This window comes from Geospiza fortis, unplaced genomic scaffold, assembly GCF_000277835.1.
Source record: "Geospiza fortis unplaced genomic scaffold, GeoFor_1.0 scaffold54, whole genome shotgun sequence".
NCBI lineage: Eukaryota > Metazoa > Chordata > Aves > Passeriformes > Thraupidae > Geospiza > Geospiza fortis.
The window spans coordinates 18,375,162-18,393,117 of NW_005054301.1; the positions used below are offsets into that span (position 1 = coordinate 18,375,162).

General features: G+C 39.6%; 1 protein-coding gene across 1 annotated transcript in view; it reads right to left on the reverse strand.

Moving 5' to 3' along the window:
- Nucleotides 1-17,956, reverse strand: part of DPF3 (double PHD fingers 3) — a 93,298-nt gene that overhangs the window by 43,431 nt on the left and 31,911 nt on the right. The window contains exons 4-7 of the mRNA XM_005417550.2: nucleotides 16,658-16,753; nucleotides 15,583-15,621; nucleotides 11,923-12,001; nucleotides 2,400-2,537 (exon numbers count right to left, since the gene is read on the reverse strand). Of these exons, the coding sequence (XP_005417607.1) occupies nucleotides 2,400-2,537; nucleotides 11,923-12,001; nucleotides 15,583-15,621; nucleotides 16,658-16,753 (352 nt within the window). The remainder of the gene's footprint in view (nucleotides 1-2,399; nucleotides 2,538-11,922; nucleotides 12,002-15,582; nucleotides 15,622-16,657; nucleotides 16,754-17,956) is intronic.

Here is a 17,956-nt window from a genome sequence, read left to right on the forward strand (position 1 = left end):
GAGGGCACAACAAATTCCAAATGGCTGCTTTGATTTGCCCTGCCTCTTCTAAATCAGGCTGCTCATGTCTCTGACACACTGCTCAGCAAATAACCAGATCCTACTCTACACCACATCTCTGGTCCTCCTGCTCAGTGGGTTGTGGATTAGCTGTTTGGATTAACATCTGCCTGCCTTCCCTCCCTCCCACCTACCCCACCCCCTAAGCCCATGCAGAGAGGACTCTTGAAGCTCGAGACCTACAATGCCGCAGACCTGTCAAATCTAATTCATAACACATGCCTAGCAGTTCTTAGGGGAGAGGAAGGACCTGATGCTCTGGCTCCCCACCATCCCCCTATACAAAGGGACCATTTAATGACTGCACATTAGCAATGTGGACAATTAGCATTCACATGGAAGATAAATGGCAGCATAAATTAAATATTGCCAAGTGGAAGAGCAAAGATGCAAGATCTGAGCTCAAGGCTCTAAACAAACAAACAGGCAGGGAAGGAACAAACAGCCACTGTGACAGCTCAGCCATTTGGGACAGTTACCTTCCAGCATCTGGGACTTTCCCCAAGGCTGATCTGCACATTTGCATGGCTGTTGCCCATAGCTAACTGGCTCCTGGCTGGTTATTCTTTCCACTCAGGAATCTGGGCATCAGAGAGGTTTATCCCAATGGTTCTAAATTTCCGCCTGCTTGTAGATCTGTGCATCAGCAGCTTCCTTTTGCCACATGCTCAGGGGGAACACAAGCCCAAGCAGCTCTCATGCTACTCGTTCCCACAGTGTAGAATGCACCTTTTTTATCATGGGCCAAAGTCAGCTGCTCCTAATATTACCATAGCTCTTCTAGCTCTTCTTGTTAACTTCTGTAATTTCCTAAGCACCAGACACAAGGATTGAGACCTCTTGGCACCTATGTCAAGCTGAATTCAGGGTATAGGACACTACTTTTCTTTTTTTGGGTATCTATTGCAAGACGATTATCAATATTAATTCAATACAGATTTGCAATATTCCTCTCAGGTATGTAATTATTACTGATTACTTCAGGCACAGGAAAAAAACAACCAACCAACCAAAAAAAAACCCAAAATGGATGTAAATGCTAAGTAAACAAAAGCTACTGGGTGAACACTGACATTCCCTTTCCTGCCCAAGCAGTCACTCTTAGTGCATTGACAGCTCAAGTTTATCAACAGCTGGAGGAGTCAAAATTACTTTTACTGTGAATCTACCAAACATGTGAATAACTAAAAGGTAGAGCATAAAAGTGACAGAAACATAGAGCTTGCCAAATGGGATCACACTAAACAGTCCTTCAAGCTCAGACTGTGGCTAGTAGCAGATGCTTTGGAGGAAGGAAACCCCCTCCCACACTTCCCTGGGGACAATTATCAATTATACCGCTTAGAAAAAAAATGTTTTCCTACTTCCATATTTCTTGCAGTTCTTAAGGTATTAGAAAGTGTTTTCCTGCATATTTTTCCCTATAAGCATTTTATTGCTTTATTACTTTGAACTAAAATAACACAGATCATATGCTGATCCAAAAGAACTTTTTGAAAGTGAAAAAAGCTATCTACACAAATCCCAAGGTCACAGCAAACATCACATAGTATGTAAAACTGAGAAACAGGGGACTGGAGACTTGCAAAAATCAGTAATAGAACACAGTATCCTTGACTTCCTGTTCTGTGCCTAAGGAGCACAGAAGGGACAGTCAAACAGGGTGATGGACCTTATGCTCACACCGAGCATATGTGATTCATCACAGAAAGATTTGGACCACTTAGATCTCTTTCAGCGCTGTACCAGTGTGGGAAATTGAGGCACATTCTCCTTTCATGTTCCTGCTCTCCCCCTTGCAGACCAGTACTGATGTGTTTTCATAGCTATTGTCAAACCATAACTAAAGAGAGGCTTTTGTCAAAGTTGAGGGTAAGCTGTTTATGCAGCAGGTGAAGGTATAAGGGAGAAAGGTGGTTATTTTCATACTAAAAAACTGAGACATTGACAAATATTTTTTATTTAAAGGCAAAACAAAGGCAGCCCCCTGAAACAACTGGATGTGTATTTCTTCGGCATCCTTACTAAGAGCCTCTGGGAGGCTGCTTGACGATGGGCAGCTTGGCCATCTCTTCTTTTCCCCCCTCTCCTTGCCACCTCCTCCCCACAAGAGCAGTAATGGAAAAGTGACTTGCTGCAGAGATAATGCTGGGTTTGAAATGAATTCCTGACTAGCTGAGCCAGCACCCGTGTGAGCTGTGGCTGATTAGCTCCAAGCATCCACGTCCCAATCACTCACAACTGAGCTAGGCAATAACATCAGCCTCCCCAAGGCAAAGACAGGGTGGAGATAACACCCCTGAAAAGGATCTCAAAGGCAAAGGGAAGAGCCTACTCACGTTTGTGGTTTTCATTTCTGTGGACGGGGGACGAGCGGGTCTCCTGCTCACGGGCTTCATCACCCTCTTCACTGGCGAGGTGGGTGTGAGCATAGTGGTAACTCAGCCCAGGCCTGTTCTTGTAACGCTTACCACAGACTGGATGGAAAGGAGATATGAGGGAGGGGAAGAGAGAATGGAAACATCAGTGTGATCTACCAGTAGCATCCTCTCAAATAATGCTCCCTTTCCCCTGAGAACAGCACCATGCACTCCATGCACCTGCCCAAAACCCTTCCAGCTGGCACTGGTGAAAGGTGACAGAGGCAGCCCTGCAGCTGCAGATCTCCAAACAAGCTTTCTTCCCACCATGCTGCCAGCAGTCCTTCTCATAGGCCTAGGAAAATGCATTCGGTCCCTGCAGATCACAGTGCCCTAAGCCTCTCTGCTAAGATTACTAACAAGACTGCACATAAATGAAATGCCAGTTCCAGTGGTGGTGCTGCACAATGCACAGCAATGGGAACAAGACTGAGAAGAAATGACATTATTTTCTTCATTACTATCTCTGAAAAAAGGAAATAGGTGTGATTTTTTAAGGCTTTCTCTAAGAGGTTAATAAATAGCTTTATTCACAGATTCCCAGTTAAGACAAGGAGATGGAAATCATCCACAGATTCTTGCTAAAAAAAACATGTGGTAGTGATACTTATTTGCCCAGGTAAACTCCAATGAACAATGCAATATATGACAGAGAATACTGCTTCTGAACTTTCATTTATTTTAGGATTAAGCCAACAGATATTAAGGTCAGAATCAAACAGCTTGCGGTGAAGAAAGGTCTACTCTTTCACAGGGAGCTTAGCAAGGGCAGGTAACATCATAAGATTCATTACATATGAATTGATTTTCTATAAAGTTTTTAATTCATGTTATCGTCTCAAAAATTTATCACTTTTCATCTTCAAAGCATTTTTTGAATGTTTATTTTCTTTTATACAGCTATTTTGTCTATCAAATACAAATAATACCATTTTAAAAGACTAGAAAACAAAGACAAAATGTTTAGTGCCCTTCTTGCAATTTTTTCCTCCCAGAGACATTTTCAGTCACCTTAATTAACCTCAAGGATTTCACACAGGAATAAATGTCATGTCCAGCAGTCTGTCCTGCATTGTGACCATCCACTCCTAAAAACTTAAGTTGGCCCCAATATGTATCCTGCAACATATATAGATACTTACTTCCCATTCTCCAGACACCTGAGTCTGGGAATGTCAAAGACTCCACAAATAAATTAAAAAAAAAAAAAAAACAAAAAGAAAAAAAAGAAAAAAAAACACACACAACAACCACCCTCATCCCATTTATTCACTTACATATAAATAAAATTTAAAATTTTATTCCTTTCTGCTACTACTCAGAAAACACCAACTGATGTTCTGCCTTTTGGAACAGATTATAAAAAACTGTAAATAAAAGCTTATTACAATAATATATTTCATTCTTAATCTCTTCTAACTGATTTACAAACTTCCTCAAGGAAAATGCTTTTCTTCTTTTCTTATTAGAAACATGTAAAACAAGCTTGTGATACATATGAGTGATCTGGAATATTAGATACTTTTTCCCAGTTTTCTTCATCGTGCAAGGTGGTGATCACAGAATCATCATAACAAGACAGACGTTTCTTTGAAGTGCAATATGTCCTGTCCTCAGTCACAGATTTTTTAAGTCTTTGAATGGCCTTGATTTAGAAATGAGACCTCCTGCAGGAGGGAAGAGGGAACACTGAGAGAACTAAAATACTCATATAGATATGCACATCCATTCTTTGAAGCTTCTGCCTTCATTTTTCATATGTAAACCTAACACAAATGCCAGACATTTTGAAGAACTAGACTGTTGTTAGATGCATGCTCTCCACAAAACATCAGTTCAGACTCCCTCTTCTAGTACCATCCTTGTTTTCTTCCAGTGCATTCTGGAGAGGGAAACTACTTCTCCTTCTCTGTGGTCCTGCAGGGCAAAGGACAAGCAGTGGAACAGATGCTGAACAAGAGTCAAAACAACAAGATATCAGCAGTTCTGTGTGACTTTCCCCATATTTTGAATAGTGGAAAAGCATAACACTTAAGTAATCATCAACCCAGAAAGAGTTCACTGCTTAAATTCTTTTAGAATGGTAACCTCCTCTAATTACATAAATGTTGCAGCTTTACTTAGAATGGAGAAAGAGATTTACATTTCTAGCAGATTGACCATCTGCTAGATGAGCTGGATCGGCTCATCAAGTATCCTACTCTATCCCACTTACTTTTATGTGTTTGAAGAAGAATGTTAAAAAAAATAATTCTATTGCTATGAATTACCAATACTGCTCAAAGACTTCTGTCAAATTATTTCCAGGACACTATCAGGTGATCAATGCACAAAAGCAGACTTACATTCCCTGCAGCAAGTCCCAAAATGGTGGCGTTTACTCCATTCCTTACAGGATCCTGCAGGGATTTTAGCTACGGTATGAAGGATGACATAGGAAATCAGATGGGTCTGCAGACTCATCCTTCTTCAGCAAAAAAGTATCAGCTCACCAGGAAAAAGCAAGTATCAATATAAGCTAAGTCAGTAGTAATTCTGCAGCTGAGGCCTTTCCATTGTGAGGACTTACAGGTGGCCTTCAAGGGTGACAGCAATCTCTGTCATGCCTTGTGAGAAATTGATTTGAAGGACTTCATAACCAGAACTGAGGCAAATAAATTTGGTTTACATTGTCCTAGCAGATCCTTTGTAGGACCAAAGATTTGCAGTTCCAGCAGCCTTTGTTCTTGGTGTTTAGATTTTTCCATTTTTCAAATTCACTTTGTGTCATAAAAGAGTCCGAAGCAATGCCATGAATTGAAACTGCAGAGATTTCATGTTCCTCAAACAAATCAGACTTTTGCAGAGGGAAAAGGGTCATTATATTAGTCAGGCAAAAGAACCATTGGCTTCAGTGAGACTTTGCTAGAATGGAAGCTAAATCAAAACTTCATGGATTCTCCAACAGATTGAATCTTCCTGAATTCACCCAAATCTCTTATTTTCCAGGTAAGAGCACATTTTATTAATCTACTGTATCACTGTGCTAAGAAGTAGTTTCTATAAAAGGGTGATCATTAATAAACACTTAGCTCTTACATAACTCTTCCCACTGCAGACTGGCTTTTCAAACATTAATTAATCTTCCTCCACATTCCTGAGTGGGAAATACTATTCTCATTTCAGTTCTGAAAAAAGAGAACCGCAGAGGGGCTGAGTTGCCCACACAGTGATCTTTTTTCATTACCAGGACTGGAATCCATGAGTTCCAGCATCCACACCAGTGCTTACACCATATCTTTCTCATTCTTAGAGCTGACAAAAGCATAATGAGAACTGGTTCTCCCAGTCTGAGATGCATGCTGTTGATTAGTTTTTAACACTATGCAGCTCACACATAGCAAGTGAGAGTGTGCCTTTCATAAACTTTGTCCAGTGGCCTTCCTTTCAGCAGCTTGGACTTTTTTTATCTTCAATTTCTCTTGCTGGATAGGCTCATCATCCTTGCATGTGGTAGAATTCATCCTGAACCTCAACACTGGGAAGTTGACTTGATCTTTAATTAGGTGGCCAAGCTCAATAAAAACAGTGGGAGTTTGTAGAACGTAACCCTCTCCAATTCCTCCTGCATTCAAAGGATATATTGTTGCTATGAGCTGATGTGAATGCTGCCTTAGGAACAAGCTGGGTAAGTAAGCAGCAATTCAGCAGTGCAGACCAAATGTCACAAATGGGGAAGAGGGAGAGATTTTTTTATGAGGCCACCAAACATTCTCCTATGATAAACCTTACTTTCCTTCAAATTTGCAGACTGATATTAAGATATTACACAACTACATTATGGGGGGCGGGGGGGAATAGTATAATTGTAAGCATTGAGTGTTTCACAAAAGAGACCTCTCTTCTATGTTCTGGACTGTAGCACCGTGCAATTCTTTGGATAAGCAAATTCTCACTCTGTTTATATTTCTCAATGATTAAAATTAATATAAAATACTTCCCCGGTAAAAAGGGGATTTGAAGCCTATGACTTAAAAGATTTCCTCATCAAATATCTAATGGCTGTGTTGCTGTCATTTTGAAATAGTTACACATTTGGTCCTTGGCAGCCTGTGAGCTGTGTTCCAGCCAGCTCTCCACATACATTTTGCACAATCTGTCACCAGTATGAGACAGAAGGAAACAATCCATGTTTCCAGTGGAAACAGGAAACTGGAGGAGTACATGCTGGGGTTTGTTTTGGTTTTTTTTGGTCACTGAATTTTGTCCCCCTCATTGTCTTTCTTTGCTTTTCCCTGTTGCCTCCTGTTCCTTGTTCTCAGGTGTACTATGTCAAATACTAAATCTTGAGTTAACTTCTGGCAGGCAGCCATTCCTCAAAGTTATCTTCCTGTCCTACCATTCGCTCCACTCAAAAAAACCCCGACCAAACAAACAAACAAACAAAACAAAAAAAAATCCCCCTGTCCTTGTTTTGCACTGGTTTGGTAATATATTCTCCCCTGTTACAGTTGTGTACAAAGTCTGGCACATCTAGAGATCTCAAACATTAACAATGCATTTTGACCTCCACTGATACAAAGACTTCACATTCGTCCCTCTTTGCTCAGTACTATACACACTATAGTATAGTCACACTGTACACCTGTAGTATGAGAGCAGCTATTTAGTAACCCATTGCATAGGGAATTTTCTGCAGGTAGAATAGGGAGGTAAATAGTCCTTGTTTCAGTGCCCCCAGAGGACAAGTCCCAGAATCTACCTGCTGTATTAAGATCACGGTAACTCTGAACCCCAGTTCAAACCCCAAAACATGTGCAACTCAACAATACAGCTGTGCACATTTCAATAAATTGGTTGCTAGCCAGAGCAAAGAAGAAAACAAATATCCTACATGAGCAGAAAATGTTCAACTGCCAGAGTCAATTCTGTTTCCCTTTTATCATGTGCTCTATTCAACATCTATGTTATTCAGTATTTAATATTTTCTAATGTCCTTACCTATCTAATCTTGACTTTTCTACCAATAATGTATTCAAAGGATGCCAAGAATAGCAGATATGGTGGGAGAGTTGTTTGTTGAGTACATCTGAACGAGCATCTTATTCTAAATCTTACTGCTTATCTATTTAGGGATTCACCAGAAAGGATAATACCAGGAGATGATTACTGAATAACCTGTTAGGTCAGCCATCTCTGTGCCTCTCATGGATATAAAACAGAGCAAGTTTCTTAAATCCAGTTTGTAAAAGTAATTGTAAGTACAAGTAAATCTATCAACCACTCATCTTCAGAAATGCATGTCTCCTCAGAATAGCGCGTTTAACTTCATTCTGGCCACTACTACTTTAAAAAGTACTTTGGAGTTTTTCTACATGAAAGAAACAAGCTTAGTAGAAGAGCTGAAGAAAACACAGCTGAAAGAAGCCCCAGTAACTGTTTACAGACATGGAAGACATTGTTATTATCCCTTGAGAACAGTACAAGGACTGCTAGTCTTGGACTTCAGCAGAGAGAATATAGGTAAATAACTAGAGAAACCTTAACATTAAGTTCTTGAGGAAAGAATCAGCTTCTACAAAATACTACCAGATCAGTCTCTGGGTACATACAATGCTGCGTTAGTTACTGATCCATCAAAAATCCTAGGAAGGTTTCAGTCAATGCTCATTTTGCACAAGGAGTGGATCTGAATGTACAGTTCAGTCTCAGAAGGACTACAAAAAAAAGGATATGATATAAGTTGCTATGCTAAAATAGGAGTTTATATGGGAATAAAACTAAAAGAAGATGAGGACATATTGGTAAAAGGAAAAGAAAGAAATAATTTCTTTTAGAGGTGGGCAAGGGAATTCTTCCACAGACAGTGGAACAGAAAACAAAGGTGGAAGTATGTACATAGTCCCATGTCTCCATGGGAACTTGAGAAGAATGAAAGCATAAAAGTGAGGAGGGGCAGCAGGAAAGTTAATTGCTTGCAGAGATTCAGCACAGACTAACTTCTCTGGCTAAAGGAATCATGGAACTCAAGTGCTACAACTGATTGCAACTTTTAAACCAGAATACAAATTTCTAGATACAAATTCAGAGAAGGTTTTTCTTTTGAAAAAGTAGTAATATATAATAAACACTAATAAAATAGTAGAAGGATTTCTAAGAAGACTGCTCAGTAGGAATAATGATTCCCCAGCTGAATATTTGACAGCGAAATGACATCAATTCTTATTAAACACGTAGGTATTAATTTATTCATTCACTCTGTCCCTCTAAAAATCACATGCCCTGTTCATCAGGAACAGTGGTGGTGGTCTACCTTCCACTTGCTTGACATCAGAGGCTTTGCTTTTCTTTTCAAGCTCTACTTTCCACTCTTCTTTGAGGCACCTGCTGCCTTTCCTTGCCAGGTGCTCAAGCTACTTTTGGGACTGCTCTCATACAGCTGCTAAGCCATTTGGCTATGTTACCATTTGCAGTTTATACCCATCTCCAACCAGGCTTGCCTGCCACTGTTGTAATTGAAACCATCCTAAGGGAGCTCAAGGCACAGCACAATCCAATGCAACTGGCTGAAAATCTGACCACCGAGTTTTCTACTTGGTAATGTGATGAAACAAGGCATTTCATGATTATCCTAGCAATTTTATTGATGCTTTGATCAAATATTTTATTCTGAACTTCTACTACAGTATATGCTCAGTAAAACCAGCTGAAGTATTTCAGAATGTTTCATTCCACAAAACAGGCATCCAACCACCTCTTCTTAAAAACACAGGAGGACAAAATATTTTGAGCTTTGAAAACCTTTATCACATAGAAATTGCATGTTTTTTCCAGTCAGCTTTAATATTGGGACCAAGTTTAATACTGATGTAGGTCTGAATGCCTCTTATAGGAAAAGGCAGGTCTTCAGAGGTAACATTGCTATTTTCCAGCACAAGGGGCAGTGCCACGGGCATCACTCTCGCATCATCTTACCAACACACTGCCTAGTTGTTTTCTAAACCCTTTTATAACTGATGAGAACTGTTGATATATTCTTGTTTGCCATAAATATGAATGTGTAAATATAATAAAAGAGCAAAGTAGTTTTTGACCACAAATCATTTTTTGTGCCCATGCAGTTTATAAGAAAATTAATTTGCTTTAGCTGTGTTTATGCTTTCTTCTCTCTGGTCATTTTCAAAACTCGAATATCAGTATACTTCCAGAAAAAGCAACCTGGAGGTAAATTAAATAAACTACAGAAGAAGCAAACTGTTGGCCCATTAAGCTAATTATTTATACCAATAATGCAATTGAGAGAATGATGCTTTCCCAAACAGGAAACATATACACTGTTTCACCTGCATGTTTCCATGTAAAACAAACTTATCTGCCCACAACATCTGCACAAGGAGTACTGCAAACCAATTTCTAAACTACCACAATTAGATTGAGTTTTATTTATAAAAATATTCATCAAATCATTTCAAAGAAAAAATTAATCCAAGAAATCCACCCAAGCAGGATAATAGGCCAATTACTCATAATTAATGGCATGTCATGTTTGTATAGAAATTTAACAAGGGCAGGATATTCTTCAGGATGATGGCATTACAACTGGGACAGTTCTTCTCTTCTGCTCTAAGCTCAGATAAAAGAGTTCTGCTGTCATATAACCCTTTTATCAGCTATCTAAAATGGAAAAGGAGAAGTCACTGTGCAAAGTCCGGAGTCCAAAATTCCTTATGACTCACCTGTAAGTTTCCTAAAAGTGAGAGGTGTCAGCCAAATTAAATAGGAAACATTTCCAACACTAAAGATGAAATTTATGCTCCAAAATGTAAGCCAAGGCAAATTCTATCAATACAACAATGTATGAGACTCTTGACTTCAGGCCAGATTTCTGCTGCCTGCTTTGGTATCTTCAATGTTTAATCTACTCTGTGCAAATCACTACTATGCATGTTGGGAGTTCTCGGTAAAATCCAAAAGCAGTGCAAGATCAGACAATACAGAGTCATCATGTTCCAAATTACTACCACTGACAAGTGTCCTTGGATTTAGAAGGATGTTCCATAAAAGAGATAAAGAAAGATATGCATATACTGCATATACCACAGCAAAGGAAACCTGTGGATTTCAACAAGATACATCTTGGGCTCTCACAGAAGTCTTAGAAGACACATTTTAGTTCTTCCAGTGCACTAGGACTGCTATTTAACCACAGCATAGGTCTTCTGATTCTTCATAACTTTAAGGGCTCTTCCTCCTTGACCATGTTTTTATCATCTGTCATGTCCCCCTCATATGCAAGTCTTCTGGTTTCTGGGCACATACAGTCACCTGGTCTCACCATACAAGAATATGATTTCACATGGAATATAGTTCTTATTCACTATGCAAACTCCTTATTTCCTCACATTTTTAAAAATCAGCAGAAAATGCCTCCAAAGATTGTCACAGCAAGAGTTATTATTTTAAGGTTGGTAAAGTTGCAAGATAGGCAAAAAGGGGGTTCTAGTTGTCCTCAAAACCAGCTGGTTTGGACAACAGAGGTGAAGATCTGCTATTCTCCTACTTCTAATGACTTTTTTTAGGTTATTGTCTTACAGGCTAGAAGGCACCTGGTAGCACAGATTACAATTGGTTGTACATTCTAGAATAAGCCTTAAGATGGGATATCTCAAAAATATGTGGGTAAGATAAGTGCCCTTCACAGAAATGAAGCAAAAAAGAATATCAAAAAAAGAAGGCAGGCATCAAGGACTAGACTGTAAAAAAAAACCCAAACAATTGCGTAACAAATATTAGACTCCTCACTCATACTGGGACTCTGGTACCCTCCTTCAGTGTTGATGCTGGGCTCTAGTATAATTTTTCCATTCAGACAATGCCTTGCTTCACCTGAAGTCCATCTGCAAGATGCCAAACAGCAGGACTGTATTCAAAGGGAATATGTATCAAAACAAAGCATTTGAGATGTTATTTGTTTCTTAGAAGGGCTCAGCTTTTGATGATACCACAAGACATCTGGTGAGAGATAAGACCTTCAGAATTTAGCCCAGTGAGATTTTAAAAGGACTGAAGGGAAGAGAATCACCAAATACATCAAGAGACACAACAAGGGTGAAGTACCTTTGTCAGAGATTTTTGAGTTATGCTTTTGTTTGTAACTATCTGAAACAGAGAAAGAAATAGAGGGTGAAACTTACATGGGGGAAAAGAAGACAAAAGGCAGAGAAGCCAGAAAAAGAGAAAGAAAAGATAAGAGATAATTTATTAAAGGGCAAAGGAAAGTGGAGTCTTGCCGAGAACTTAATTTTATTTCCTTCATGCAAAAACACCAAGAGCATCAGCAGCAGGTGGCAAACATGCAAGTCAGAGAGCAGCAGAATATTTTGCTGTAATATATGAAGCCCTGAGTGCACTGAGCTGGTAGGACCAGGCTGGAAGCAGAATAAGCTGTCTGGTTGCTACTTACTGTCACAAACATAGGGTTTGTCATGATCATCCTGGGAGGCAGCATCATTCCGTCTCCTGCCCCCTCCAGATCCCCGAGCCTGCAAGGACAAGAGGAATGTTAGCATTATTCCATCACCCCCCAGGTCTCCTCGCACCCCACACCCTCCTATGAAAGATCTGCAGTATAAACTAAACAACTCCTCAGCTTCCATACAGATTTCTCAAAGTGGTCTTGACCCTCCATCTCCTAAGATGTGCTCTATGTTAATGGACCTTGTAAAGCAATGGAGATCCTCTCCACAGATAGCTCATACTGTTCATCCATAGCAGTAGGTCACTGCCAGCACATATTCAGTCGAGTATCATCACACATTCATTTCTGAACATGTTCAAATACCTTGCTGAACTGAATATGAATGAATGAATAGATGAACAGGTGTTGAAGAATATACACAAGCATTAAATCAGCCAGAAAACAGGCCCCAAATAAGAGAGAGGTCAAATTATTTCCTTCAGTATTTTCAAAGGGGCATTGTTTGAGTTGCTATGTTTTGTTTTCTAGCTGAAAAGCAGTGTTTTGAAATGGCCTTCTGGGACAAAGATGGCTAATTATAAAATGGAGCTTCGGTCAGTTAGTGGAAAAGATTAGATAATGTGGCTACCTGCAATAACAGAAATTACCCAGAAATGTCTCTCTGCAGTTCTGTGTTCCTAAAATGGACCAAACTGGCAGCTATAGAAACTGAAAAATTTTGTTTCTCCACAGCACAGACTGCTCTGTCTTGAGCTCCAGGGGTGAGAGTGGAATTCAGCATCAAAACTACTCAATCCTGACCCTTCTCAGCTGAGATGCCAACAAGGAAACAGCTCATATCTGCCCAATGCTGGAGTTGTGATGTGAAACTGGGAACTGAGCCAAGGCCTTCAATTCTTTCATGTTCACTAATGTACAATCTGCAAATGACAATAATTTTAGACTTGATCTTTGTTTGAGGAAGTGATCACAGGTGGATGGCTAAATAGTTCTTTATTAATTCTCCTAACTACTGTATTCCTGGAAAAAAAACCAGAATTGCTCCTGCTGCTCCTCTTATTAAGCTGTTCATATTTCTCACTCTAGACAAGGCCACCTGACTCAAAGCCTGCAAACCTTTTCATGTGAAAATAAGAAAAGGACAGAGCTTTGTTAGGTAAAGGTGAAGAAGGTGTAGAAATCCTGAAAATATTCACACCCAGCCATAAAGGGGCCATAGAAACTTCTTCCCTCTTCTATGAGCTTGGAACAGAACTAGCACTATTAGAATTGTGTTTCACTGGATATTTAAAGAGAAGTAATAAGGAACAGTTTTACACTGGCCTGACAAAGTCTGTTAAAACAGGGATTTATAAAAACTTCACATGTTATTTCCCTGGGATTGCTCAGGTCTAACTCTTACCATAGTCCCAAAGGAGAGACATGGATTTGCAGCTATCTGGATGGGGTAAATACTATTATGTATGACAAGGATAACTCAGCCTTCTGCGAAGACCTCTGTGCAGTCCAGCACACATGTGCAGAGCAAGATCTGTAAGGGTGAACTGAAAAGCAGTTTCACCCTAGAAATGGCCTCAGCAACAATTGTTTGGTGGAAGCTTCTTTATTGACCGTATCATATAAAATCATCTTACTAGTCTGCACTATTTTCTCTCTGACTGCCAGCTCTTTAAATCCCCTCTGGGCAATGAAATCAATCCCAGGCTAGTTCTTTTCTTCCCTTACTACTGCTAAATGTGCTGCAAGCTGAATTTCAGTCCATGGCAGCTCCTCCACAACCCTCAACTCATCAGGGAATCTTCACATAGACAAGTGATTGGCCCTTATAAATATTTCTGCTGCTACCCAGATTACGATCCAATTTCCCCATTTTACCAGCTGCATTGGTTTTTCAGGGCTATGAAAAAGATGTAAAATCTTATATTTGTCACTAGTCAGTAGCTCTGACTCTATTCACACTCTGAGAACATACCTGTTGAGTAAGAAGGTACTATCTTACATAGGTACATTTCAGAATATGATACTAATTTAAGGTTTGTTGCTCAGAATTTTGCTTGTCTTACAGTCAGCTGTTCCCTTTCAAACTGTTCTCTACAGAAATGCAGGAGCACAGCATTCATGGCATGACCACGTGTCAGATACACTTCTTCATGCAATGAACACAGGGGGAGATTTTTCAAGTCAATGACTTTCAATGGGACTTGGGTTCCTAAATGTGCTTGGTGCCTTTGAAATTGTCCCACGGGATATCCAGCTGATGAGCAGACAATCTGTGCAGGTGCATCTGCGTACATCTCATATCTCCTAGAAAACCACCCTGCCAGCTCCTACCACATTGCCCCTGTCCAGCAAAAACACTAAAAATCTCTTTCTGTAGATCTACCTCTTCAGCCTTCAGTGTCCTTCCTATGCCCCCATGATTTCATGGGCTAGCCTTGAGGGGACAGGAAACCAAGCTGCTGCCCCAGAGGCACTGAACTGAATGCCCCGCGCTTGCTGTCTGTGCTCCAGGCTGTTGAATTCAGTCATCCACAGCTGCCTTTATTCTCCTGACAGGATGCAGCAAAGCCTACAAGACTTGATGTGTAAGGCCTGGACCCATGGCCCAGCAGCCTTGAAGCAGCCAGAGAAAGTAGCCAAAAAGACAGATGGAGAGTCCAGGATTAAAAATAAAATCATGCTGTAGGGAAGGGAAGGGGCATGTGCAATTTGGAAAGTCCAGGGCAGTAATTCCATTGCATTAATCCTGCATTTATGCTGTTAGTCCTTCTCACTCCTCTGAATCTCCAAAGGTCACACTCCACAGGATCTTGTTTCCTATGCATGTCCTTCCCCTCTTCTGCCTTCTAAAAATACCCTAACCAAGTCCTTCCCAGAAACAAAGAGCAGCCCAGGTTTGATGTCACCTAATTTTAAATCCTTAGCCTCAATACCCTACACTGAGTCAGGCTAGAAAAGGGCTGCCTTTAGGAAACTGGCAAAGTTCTTGCGACCAGATGCAATTCAGGCTTACCAGTTTTCAGCAGCTAGATAACCTGGCCCCAGTTTTGAAATTCTAATTTCTACTATATTTTGCTTTGGTTATTGATGCCATCAAATAAAACTAAACATTGCTTGAAGTATGTGGCATTATTCAGACTTCTCTTTTTTGCACTGAAAGAAGCCAGGGCACTAGCAGAGCAGGAGTTAGTTGCAAGAAAAAAGCAAGCAATCCTGCTGCTTCTGTATTTAATAGGGGGCAAGTTCTAGGGCAGAAAATAAAATATAAATGCATGCTTCAAAATGAATGGGACATCTAGTACCCTCCAACTCCTTTCCTTACAGTAACAGAGAAAAAATTCTGGAACATTTTCCTGAACAGGGAAGCAAAATCTTGCACGTAACACTAACTTCAGGACTTTGTTTGTACAGGTCTGGGACATATGAATACGCCAAATCCCATTCTCCTGAGCAGTATATCTCTTCTAGCTCTTCACTCCCTTTCACTCATCCTATCCAGCATGTGCAATTTACATGAGAGCAAATTATTAGAAAAGAGTTGTTAGCCTGGAATATTAGTTGATTGCTACAGTCAAGCTTATGTGCATGTATTGATTCTATCTCCTGGTTTTGGTTACTGGTTCATACAAATCTTCTGAAACTTACATTTTTCTGGAAAATTTTTTTCCAGGTGGGGGTCTTTGGCTAAGAAAGAAAGAAAGAAAGAAACTGGTTCAGGTGATTTTGAGAATAAGGAAGATGATATATATACTTATCCAATTATTAAAGTGCTTTGATCTTATATTAAAGGACTTAAGCTCCAAAATAAAGAGGAGCAGAAAACTGAAACAACACAACAACCAAAGAGGAAACCAAAAGAGAGGGTCTGATGCATAAGTACATTGCAAGTATTCAATGTGGTTTCATGTCTCTTATTAAAAAACTATTATATTCTGCTCATTTGGCCTAAAATGTGGCCCTTCTTGCTTGACTTCTATAAACACATCAAAAGGTACATCTAGAGCTCCCATGCCCCTGCAGCATCCACTGGAGCCAAAGAGAGATGAAAATGCTCAAAACTTCTGAGACTTGTGTTCACATTTATTTAGATGCCTAGCTTACGGGCCCACAATTGAAAATGTTGATTCCAAGTTCAAAATGTTGGCCTCATTATTTAACTGGTACCCTGATGAATTGTGAAGACATCTTAGGTAAGAGAAGGGACACAGAGTCCCCTAAGGATAAAATATTGCGCTTTTCAAGCAAATGGAAGATTTGCCATGGGCTCAAGAGAGCCAGTGTCAACCACAAAATGCTACCCTGGAGAAAGTTGCAAAACTTATTAACACAGTTCAAGTTACTTTTATTAATACTTTTTTGGCTGTCATGACTGAATTTGCTACTTTTCTGTAACTAGTAAAGGTTTTTTTAAGGAACATTGTAATAGCAGGATGTCATAATAGTTATTACAGTTTACATTACAATTGTAAATACAACACTAAAATAAATTTCCCCCAATTTTTACTCTCAAAATAGTCCTTTTCTTTCACAGCAATTCACAAAAGTAAACTGAAAAAATATTAAAAATCTATTACATATGACTGAAAATTACCTATAGTGTTATCACTATCACATATTCATGGATAAATACTTTGCATACATAATACACATGAGAAATATACACTATATTTCTGCAGAGGTTTGCTTCCCTCCTTTCCATTCCAATAAACTCTCCACTTACCCGTCCTCTAGGCCTGTTCTTTCGTTTTGGAATATCTTCTTCCAAGTCTTCTTCCTCGTTCACTTCATCTGCATTTTCATCATTTTCTAAAACCCTCTGTGGTTGAACAACAAACAGGAATGGTTAAAAGAAAAAAGGAGGACACATAAAACCAACTACTGCTCTTTACTACAGTGACTGTGGGTTATTACAGTTGATATAAAGCCAAATCAGATCCCAGTACCCCTGCTTCTCTCTACCAAAGCAAAATTTTCTCTCTTTTCCACCCTAAGATCTCCAGGGAATTCCTACTAAAAACTACTACTGATATCAGTCAACTATGATAAAAAGGTTCCTAAGAACAAATACTGGCAGCACTGAGTACCAATATTCCAAGACAACACAAATATTAGTATGCATAACTGCAGGCCCCGTCTGGGAATTTGTTTGCCTAGGTTTTTTATTTTCATTTGTTGCAATTTAAATTATTTTGTTTTCTTCTAATGTTGAGAGTGCACTTCAGGAATACAAAACCAGTGGTTTTCTCCTTGGTAGCTCACAATCTTCTCTCTTGACCAAAAACAGAGAAAATTCCTCCATATATTCCATAACGGATCTAGAAAGCCATGTTTTTAGGGCTTGCACCACAGGTACAACTCTGATCTGGAAGCAGGAAGTCTGTTGAATGAGAATGCTGAGGAATTACAGCTCACAAAACTGTGAGATGCCTGGGCCAAGCAATTTCAATCTTTTAACTTGATCTTTTGAAATGTAACTTCTACAGAACCAAACACACGCTGGCTGTCCTGCATGAAAACATGTACAAGTCAGATGTCACATGGAAAAAGGCCAGACAAATCACCACAACACTAATGTGGGAAGAAGTCCCGTTGAAATTCCCTCAACCCTTGGCATGTCTGCTAGAAATACAGAAATTGACCCCAGCCACTCCTGCCATTTATGGTGCTGTGCCATTTTGCAAGGGACTAATCTGGAATCACCAACTTACCTTTGCCATGCTAACATTCATTTAAATTGCAGACATGATGCAGAGTCAAATAGTGACATCAAATTGATAGGAATGTTCTTCAGTCTTACTGTATTTGTCCCTTCTCTCTAATTTCTACTTAAAAGCTATTTGAGAGCCAGCACATGGGGAACGGGAGAAAATCAGTCTCTTTCTCTCTTTTCCACATACCTCAAGCACCAAATTCTGAATTTGTGGGAAAGAATACAACAGAAATTTCAACTTTCAAAAAGTCTGTATTTAGAAGATCAGTTACAAAAGTTTATTCTTACTTTATCAACTAAATTTCTAAG